Raw genomic sequence first — 9,050 nt, 5'->3', positions numbered from 1 at the left:
TAAAGTGGCAAATAATTAACCAGGTGATGTTTTCAGTCATTTATTAAAAACAAAATAAATAATGTTTCCGCCCGGTCTCGAACCGGGGACCTTTCGCGTGTTAGGCGAACGTGATAACCACTACACTACGGAAACGGTTGAAAGCTGATGCAGGGAACAGTCGGAAAATTTTTTTTCGTTCAAAAAAATAAATTCACCAGGCAACATCAGCATACACAACTGAGAAAATATGATCTGTTATTACGTCAACATCAGCATACACAACTGAGAAAATATGATCTGATACTACAGCAACAGTGTCTGCTGGGTGTCTGTGGCATTAACAGCTATTTGTCTCCATCTAGTGTCTGACTGGGAAGAAACACTGACCTGCGTACCAGATATTTCGTAAAGTTACTTTGACTACAATTTATACACGCATGTTGTATTTTAAAAACTTATTATATAATTCCTTATGTTGAAGAAATAGAAAAAAATAAATTAAAAAAAGAAGACCCCAACAGCCTGTTACATCCCACCAATAGAGCAATCACCAGCTGCAGTGAACCCACCTGGTAATAAACCGTAGGCTAAACCCACAGCTGTGAAAGAAGACCAAAATAAAGAAATATAAATGTTTCCGCCCGGTCTCGAACCGGGGACCTTTCGCGTGTGAGGCGAACGTGATAACCACTACACTACGGAAACCGTTGGGAGGCGTCTTAAAGGGCCAGATCACACAAAAACACATGAGCCCCTACCCAATTATATATATCTATATATAAATATATATATATATACATATATATATATATATATATATATATATATATATATATATATATATATATATATATATATATATATATATATATATATATATATATATATATATATATAGTTTTTTTTTTAAATTTATTGAGTGAATATTTTCATTCTCTTCCAACAGAGTTGGTAAAAACTCATCAGGAGTGGGTCGACCCCATGTCATAATAACTACGAGCAGTCAGTGCTATATTCTGCCTCCAGGATGTGAATCTTGTAAACAAAAAACAACAAAAAAAACGAGATGCGTTCCCGTGGGAACATTTCTGCCGGACTGCCAAAAGCCAACTTCATGACGGGTGAGAATCAAACGTCACATTTCCCTTCCCGCTTACTTTTGTTTGTAAAATTAAAGAAAAATAATATAACATAACAATATGTATTTGTGTTTAACATTTATAAATGTTCTCCACTTCGTGCAGGGATTGCCGTGCTGCCTTCAGGATCCCAAATCCCGGGATCACCTTCGTACCCGGTTTTTCTGGGAAAAACACCCACGGGAACAAAGACCTCGTCACCAAAGTGGATGCTGAGTATGCTGCCCTCTTCCAGAGATGAACTTCTTTTTGTTTCGTTGAGTTTTGGATAGGTTAGATGATGATGTTCCTAAAATTGTTTTATTTGTTGTTTTGGCCTCGGTTCACCCCGAAGGCATTTTTCGTTCAGATTATCGATTGTTGTAAACCATATAAATAAATTGTTAATGATCTGAGAAAGCTTCACGTGATCCTGCGGGGCTGCTTGGGACCTGGGGGGAAAAAAAAAAAAAAAAAAAACGGGGCTAAAAACTTACACCCTGGTTATGTCTCGGGCCAACCCTAGACGGGACATAACAGGCAGCCCCTTTTATACTCTTGGGCCACTCCCTCCCTCTGGACGGACCTCTTACAACTGCCACGGCTACTCCTCCTCAAGAAAATGGTGAAGGAGATTGTGGAGAAGCAGCAACAACAACAACAACAACAACCACCTACAACAAAGAAAACAAGGCCTTGCCAGTGGCCAACCAACGTCACGGTACCTCGGTGATGGCTCCTCTAGTCACTTCTTTTATCAGCCTGGGGAGGTGAAAGTACTTCTACTGATACACAAAAGTACATCAGACTTATGCAGCAGAAGGCCTCACCAATCCACGAACGCCGTTTGTTGACTTTGCTGAAACAACATTTTTTTTTTGGTTTGTTTTTTGTAAAAGAGCTAGAGGCTCCAGAGATCCCAACATCCCGTTACATCTCACCGGTCGGGCGGTCTTAACCCCAACAAGCAGTAAAAGAAGACCAAAATAAAGAAATATAAATGTTTCCGCCCGGTTTCGAACCGGGGACCTTTCGCGTGTGAGGCGAACGTGATAACCACTACACTACGGAAACTGTTAAAATCCTGCTTAAGGTCCAGTTGACTGGTGATTTAAACACGGAGTCCACCGACTCAACCAGGTAACCAGCACGCTGGGCGACCCACCTGGACAGTCGTGGAGTTTGTACCCTCAGCAAAATGCTCTGGCCATACTACCGCACAAAAAAATAACAAATTAAAACAGCAGACAACGAGTGGATTTCGTTTCTTACACCTGGCGGGAAAGTAGTTCCACTAATTAGGCCGTCTTACACTGGATCAGAGGCAAATAAATAAAACAACAACAACAACAACAACAACAACAAAACTCATCAGGAAAGCGGTGTCTCAGCCAGGTAGCCACAAACCTACAGTACGAGCCACCGACCTGAAAACACACGATTTAACTTATGCGTGGGAATTTCACCAATACTACGGTTTAAGATTAGGTTAGGTTAGGTTAGGTTAGGTAGTTACTTTATTAAGTTACTTTATTTTTCGCTACAGCAGCATACAGAAGCAATAAGATAATAATAGAATAATAGAAAAGCAATAAAATAGCAGTAAAAATATTAAATATAAAATATAAAATGCACAGTATATACAGTACAGTATATATCTATATATATTATATACAGCGACAAAATACCCAAAACAATGACAGACCATGTCTCCTTAAATTAAAATAACAAACAAAAATAAATCTAAATTTGAGCAGCCATGTTTCTCAGCAGAGGGGAAAAAAAAAAAAAAAGCAATCATAGGAGGGCAGCCCTTTTATACTCTTAGGCCACTCCCTCCTCAGGTGCTGGCAACCAATCTAGCAGCCAATTGGACGGACCTCTTACAGCTAGGCCACGCCTACAAAACACACGGGGAGAGTGGAAGCACCTGAACAAGATAACCAACACCAGCTGCAGAGAAACCACCTGGTAATAGGAACATAAATGTTTCCGCCCGGTCTCGAACCGGGGACCTTTCGCGTGTTAGGCGAACGTGATAACCACTACACTACGGAAACTGCTGGAGTCCAGACTGAGAGACAGTTTCCACGTAACTCTGGAGAGAGGTTTGGACTTAGAGTAGGTTAGTGATGGTCTTCTGGGGAAAAACACCGCAGGAACAAAGACCTCATCAACCAAGCGGATGCTGAGTATGCTGCCCCCCGGTATACAGACCTCTTCCAGAGATCCCAACATCCCGTTACATCTCACCGGTCGGGCGGTCTTAACCCCAACAAGCAGTAAAAGAAGACCAAAATATAGAAACATAAATGTTTCCGCCCGGTTTCGAACCGGGGACCTTTCGCGTGTGAGGCGAACGTGATAACCACTACACTACGGAAACTGTTGGGAGGCGTCTTAAAGGGCCAGATCACACAAAAACACCATTACAGGTGAAACACTTTAAAACACTAAATTCAACCAGCGCGGTGGCGACCCACCTGGACGGTCGTGGAGGAACCACCAGCTGCAGTAAGTAATAAGGCCTCCTCCATCCAAAGGTTTCACATCTGGAGCCCACAGCTGTGAAAGAAGATCAAATTATGGAAATATAAGTGTTTCCGCCCGGTCTCGAACCGGGGACCTTTCGCGTGTTAGGCGAACGTGATAACCACTACACTACGGAAACTGTTGGAGTAGTGGAGTGGAAGCAGAAAAAAAAATCTGTCTTGTGTGGGGAATGTCTTCCTCCTACTGAAGAGTGAATGTCAAAAAAAGACAATGAAAGATTGACTAATTAACCAACAATTTCACGGACCCCCCCCAGGGGTCGCGGACCCCCTGTTGAAGACCTCTGCTCTAGCGTGACATCTTTGGTGCGTCTTCTTCTGGCTCTAAAACAATGATCCAGCCCACCAAGAATAAACGTAATTCAGCTCACCTCTTCATCCATTAGTTGTATTTTAATTCATACTATTAATACCTTCTGCATGTTTCATAGAAATACAAATGAAAATGACGTGATTTTTACTCTCTCGTTTAGACGTCATAATGGCACCACCGCTGCCATTTGCTGCTTCTCCACCTCCTCCACCACCTCCACCTCCATCCAGCTGCGAAAGAAGACCAAAATAAAGAAATATAAATGTTTCCGCCCGGTCTCGAACCGGGGACCTTTCGCGTGTTAGGCGAACGTGATAACCACTACACTACGGAAACCGTTGAGGTCCAATCTGAGGGCCGGTTCGACAAATCGAAATAATGTCGCGCGCAGCAGAGCTCGTCACGCAGCCAGAAGACACGTGACAGTAAATCACACACGCGCACACACACACTTCAACGTTGTTGACTAGTTGTAGTTTGACCACGGGTGGAGTCAAACCGTGGATATTTGGGTGGTGTAAATATATCTTTGAGGGGAAAGCAATAAGAAGAAACGTGGGGTGCTTTAAAAAAAAAATATATATATTTAATGGTGAAAATAACAAAATATGTTTCCGCCCGGTTTCGAACCGGGGACCTTTCGCGTGTTAGGCGAACGTGATAACCACTACACTACGGAAACCCGTTGTAAAAGAAAGGCGATTCACGGAAGATAAATATGTTCTCAACAGGAGCCCTTGCATAAAGCCGGTTTATATATTTAATCTTCAAATTCATAAAAGCTAAACTTAGACCTACCCACCCTCGCCCCCTTACTGGTAACTATGACAACAGTAATGCTTTTTTTTAAAAATTTATCCTGTAAATGAAGTAGTTACAGGTTTCCGTAGTGTAGTGGTTATCACGTTCGCCTCACACGCGAAAGGTCCCCGGTTCGAAACCGGGCGGAAACATTATTTTGTATTTATTGTTTATACTTTTAATCACTTTCCATCCAAAACTGTAAAATGATTAATAAGTTTAACACTGTTTTTCCCTGTTTTAACAGTAACGCTGATCTAGTTTGGATATTGAACCTTCGGATTCATAAACACAAAGTCGGTACTACTTCTTCCATAATGGTATGTAGTTTGTTTTTCTGTCATAGCCATCGTGTCCAACCAAACTTTTCACATGACTAATGAATATAATAATGCTCTGACATATTTTAACACTGGGAAATACTGTATTGTACATGAAACATTTAATTTAGTTTATATTTATTTAATGAAAATTTAACAAAATACCAATAATGTTTCCGCCCGGTTTCGAACCGGGGACCTTTCGCGTGTGAGGCGAACGTGATAACCACTACACTACGGAAACTTGCAAATAACTGTTCACATAACCGCTAAGAAGTAGGTGGCTACTGCGTAACTGCGCCTGGATGACGCAAGACATGTGTAATAACTGTTCTGGCAAAGCAGTACAAATAATAATACTAGTACGAGATACCCTGTTACTCCTGAAAATACTCTATTAATATTAATAGTGTTCCATTCATACAAAAAAAACGGGGAAAAAAATGATTTAGTAGGTAAATCAGCCACTCAAACTGAGATTCAGATCAACATCTGAGCCTCCGTCTGTGAGGAGCTCCGGAGGAGGAGCCGTGATAAACCAACAACAATACAGAGGACAGAGGACAACGGAGGGGACTCAGTGAGACCGTCCATTCAATGCTTCACGGACACCCTGCGCATCAGTATGACGTCATTACGTGTTTTTGTTTTTGTTCTATCGTATTAAAGCTTTATACTGTTATTGTGAGCTTAAAACTCCCAGCAGCCAAACTGTAGCACTCATTTCTGTAAATTGTGAGTTAAACACGTATAAAACCTCAGATTAAATATATTAGGACAGCAAACAATATATGTTAACAAGAAATGTGAAGTAAGCTGCATTTAACACAGGAGAAATAAAATTAAAAAAAAAAAAAAAATGTACTCACTGTTTCTCGAAAACTCAAGACTGTGCAGCAAACTTCATTTAAATCCTGTTGCAACTCTGCCCTTTCTCCACGTGCAGGTGTCTGCGCTGAATCCATGAACTCCACTTATAAACCCGATAAACCTCGTATCTGTCGACCTTTAAATGGTCCGTCTCCTCACAGCTCTCACACCGCGTCCACTTTCACGCAGAAACTCAGGTGCTAAAGCGCCGTTATCCTCCAAATGAGCGCGGTGATAGCTGCTGGCAGCAGTCCACCTCGTGGCCTTGAAGTTAGCTTCGCTGCTTCATCAGCAAAACCACCGCGAAAACAGACTAAGTCCGCAGCTCTTAACTTCACTAACGCCAACGTAAAATATTTTACCGTGTTTAAACTCCTAAAGATACTCTGTTACTCCTGAAGATACTTTGTTACTACTAAACATACTCTGCTACTCCTGAAGATACTCGATTACTCCTGTAGATACTTTGTTACTACTAAACATACTCTGCTACTCCTGAAGATACTCTATTACTCCTGAAGATACTTTATTACTACTAAACATACTCTGCTACTCCTGAAGATACTGAAGATACTCTATTACTCCTGAAGATACTTTATTACTACTAAACATACTCTGCTACTCCTGAAGATACTCTATTACTCCTGAAGATACTTTATTACTACTAAACATACTCTGCTACTCCTGAAGATACTCTATTACTCCTGAAAGATACTTTATTACTACTAAACATACTGTTACTCCTGAAGATACTTTGTTACTCCTAATGATACTCTGTCACTCCTAAACATACTGTTACTCCTGAAGATACTCTGTCAGCTGAAAACTTTCCTCACAAAATATCCAACGAAGATTTTGAATTTGCTTCACAGTTTTAAATCTGGTCAGAGTCACTGCCTTGTTCAGACTATTCATTTTGTCTGACTCACAACAAGGTAAATAATAATAATAATTTAAAAAAAAAAAGGATGTGTCATTTTCAGATTATAATATTACATATATTATAATATTTGTGCAGATTGTCAAAAGACAATTTTAGATGTTGGAAAAGTCTTCAGTCATTTATTGTAACTCGAATATTTTCTCGGTCTGGCCTCGCTCAGGGCGGTGACTTTGTGGAACGCATGCGCTAATTTGGGATAAAATAACCAATCACAAGTGAGAAACAGCGCAGTCTATTTACATGAAGCGCATTCAAATAGAGAGTCGACACGGCCAGAGTTAATCCGTGCTCAGCAGAAACGAACATAACCATGCCAGACCCAGTCAAAGCGCCCAAGAAGGGCTCCAAGAAAGCCGTGACTAAGACCGCCGCCAAGGGCGGCAAGAAGAGGAGAAAGACCAGGAGGGAGAGCTACGCCATCTACGTGTACAAGGTGCTGAAGCAGGTGCACCCGGACACCGGCATCTCCTCCAAGGCCATGAGCATCATGAACTCCTTCGTGAGCGACATCTTCGAGCGCATCGCCGGCGAGTCCTCCCGCCTGACTCAGTACAACAAACGCTCCACCATCACCTCCCGGGAGGTCCAGACCGCCGTCCGCCTGCTGCTGCCCGGGGAGCTGGCCAAGCACGCCGTGTCCGAGGGCACCAAGGCCGTCACCAAGTACACCAGCTCCAAGTAACTCCTCTCTGACTAAAACCTACAGAGAACAACAACGGTCCTTTTCAGGGCCACACACCGCCTCTGGAAGAGCTGATTTCCCGACAGACTGTGATGGTCATCCAGACAAAAAAAAAAATTATATTTCTCTTTTAACAGCATGACTTTAATGATATTTCTGCAAAAATGATAAAATCACCATTACACTTTTTTTTTAAAAAAAATTTAAATCAATATAATTTTTCTATCAAATAAACTACATTTTAATGAAAACTAATTTCCCAAAACATCCACATTTATCTCGAGCCGTTCTGCATTTGGTGCATTTTAGTAACTAATTATTTTAGAAGTAGGAAGATAATTTGTCGTAAAAACTGATCTTTAATAAAGATTTATATAAAGAAATAAACCCACTAGACTCTTCAGGAGGCAACAAAGGGGTGATAAAAAAACAAAGTTCCAATAGGTGGCGCTGTTTCCTTGTATGTACTGCTCAGTGGAATAAACAAACAGTAAATGTATATTTCCTGTTTATTATCAGGCTGAGACAGAAAACTAGTTATTGTTGTTGATCTTTAAGTCCTCCTGGTACACAATAAAATATTAAATGATTATTTTTCATTATATTTTCTGCCATCAAGTTGTTACAAAGACATTTTCTCCTTTATTTAAACCCCCGAAGCATCCAAGACCTGTTTATAAAGCTGTTTTTAAATCTTATATTTATGTTCATGTTTACATTATGGTTAGTTATTTTGACCATAAAAAGATAAAAATCATTAAAAAAAATAAAATAAAATAAAAAAGCAAATGCAGTGTATATTGAAACTATTTGTTGTCACAGGTACTTTTTTTTTAAATTTCCTCCTGATTATCAAATTATTTTGTGTTATTTATTCGGTCTCCCTTTTTCTGGATATTAATAAATATTAATAACTTTTGTCACGTAACTGTGTTAAAATATCTCTGCATCCATTTAAATCAGCATCACTGCATTCATTTGCTTGTTCATTGCATATTTTGTATCAGTACAGTTATTATTATTATTATCATTATTAATATTGTATTATATTCACTTATGAAACATGTACTATTGAGCACGTGACCTACCTAAAATTAAAACTTCAAATGAAAACAAATAAATGATTAAAACATGTACAGAGTTTATCCATAAAATAGTAATTTTGTTTACTTCATGATTATTAGTTTTACTGCAAATGACACAAATGATCATGATTCAAACCATATTTTAAGCAAATGCTGTATTGATTTCTCACAATATATTGATCAGCTTTTACATATAATTTTGACTTAAGTCATCAAACTGGATTCAAACATAAAGTCTGTAAACAATTCTCATAATTTCAGTGTTTTCTTTCCCGTTTGATGGCATAAAAAAAAATTAAATAAAAAAAAAGGCAAACGTGTTTTTAACTCATCTGAGGATCATTACAAAGTGAATATTTTTGTTTAAAATGATGTTTAGAAATC

General features: G+C 39.5%; 1 protein-coding gene and 10 non-coding genes across 11 annotated transcripts; 2 read left to right on the top strand and 9 right to left on the bottom strand.

Moving 5' to 3' along the window:
• Positions 1 to 62: 62 nt before the first annotated feature.
• Positions 63 to 135, bottom strand: trnav-aac (transfer RNA valine (anticodon AAC)). The gene has a single exon. It is a non-coding gene; the product is annotated as a tRNA-Val (tRNA).
• Positions 136 to 614: 479 nt separating this feature from the next.
• trnav-cac (transfer RNA valine (anticodon CAC)) lies at positions 615 to 687 on the bottom strand. The gene has a single exon. It is a non-coding gene; the product is annotated as a tRNA-Val (tRNA).
• A 1,414-nt stretch (positions 688 to 2,101) lies between these two features.
• trnav-cac (transfer RNA valine (anticodon CAC)) lies at positions 2,102 to 2,174 on the bottom strand. Its single transcript has one exon. It is a non-coding gene; the product is annotated as a tRNA-Val (tRNA).
• A 913-nt stretch (positions 2,175 to 3,087) lies between these two features.
• On the bottom strand, positions 3,088 to 3,160 carry trnav-aac (transfer RNA valine (anticodon AAC)). The gene has a single exon. It is a non-coding gene; the product is annotated as a tRNA-Val (tRNA).
• Positions 3,161 to 3,413: 253 nt separating this feature from the next.
• Positions 3,414 to 3,486, bottom strand: trnav-cac (transfer RNA valine (anticodon CAC)). Its single transcript has one exon. It is a non-coding gene; the product is annotated as a tRNA-Val (tRNA).
• Positions 3,487 to 3,698: 212 nt separating this feature from the next.
• On the bottom strand, positions 3,699 to 3,771 carry trnav-aac (transfer RNA valine (anticodon AAC)). The gene has a single exon. It is a non-coding gene; the product is annotated as a tRNA-Val (tRNA).
• A 457-nt stretch (positions 3,772 to 4,228) lies between these two features.
• Positions 4,229 to 4,301, bottom strand: trnav-aac (transfer RNA valine (anticodon AAC)). Its single transcript has one exon. It is a non-coding gene; the product is annotated as a tRNA-Val (tRNA).
• Positions 4,302 to 4,574: 273 nt separating this feature from the next.
• On the bottom strand, positions 4,575 to 4,647 carry trnav-aac (transfer RNA valine (anticodon AAC)). The gene has a single exon. It is a non-coding gene; the product is annotated as a tRNA-Val (tRNA).
• A 198-nt stretch (positions 4,648 to 4,845) lies between these two features.
• Positions 4,846 to 4,918, top strand: trnav-cac (transfer RNA valine (anticodon CAC)). Its single transcript has one exon. It is a non-coding gene; the product is annotated as a tRNA-Val (tRNA).
• A 339-nt stretch (positions 4,919 to 5,257) lies between these two features.
• Positions 5,258 to 5,330, bottom strand: trnav-cac (transfer RNA valine (anticodon CAC)). Its single transcript has one exon. It is a non-coding gene; the product is annotated as a tRNA-Val (tRNA).
• A 1,864-nt stretch (positions 5,331 to 7,194) lies between these two features.
• On the top strand, positions 7,195 to 8,687 carry LOC138635017 (histone H2B 1/2-like). Its single transcript, XM_069722318.1, has one exon. It carries the CDS (start codon positions 7,210 to 7,212, stop codon positions 7,579 to 7,581), a length of 372 nt encoding a protein of 123 aa, XP_069578419.1. The 5' UTR covers positions 7,195 to 7,209; the 3' UTR covers positions 7,582 to 8,687.
• The last annotated feature ends 363 nt before the right edge of the window (positions 8,688 to 9,050 follow it).

Source organism: Brachyistius frenatus, unplaced genomic scaffold, assembly GCF_029030835.1.
Source record: "Brachyistius frenatus isolate BFR_SWC_R1_liver_20210118 unplaced genomic scaffold, ASM2903083v1 Contig_5, whole genome shotgun sequence".
Taxonomy (NCBI): domain Eukaryota; kingdom Metazoa; phylum Chordata; class Actinopteri; family Embiotocidae; genus Brachyistius; species Brachyistius frenatus.
The sequence above is the reverse complement of the archived record's forward strand: the minus strand, read 5'-3'. Positions and strand labels throughout refer to the sequence as shown.

Bases quoted from the DNA above. Each gene is read 5' to 3' on its own strand.
- LOC138635017 (XM_069722318.1), top strand. From the start codon at position 7,210: ATGCCAGACCCAGTCAAAGCGCCCAAGAAGGGCTCCAAGAAAGCCGTG.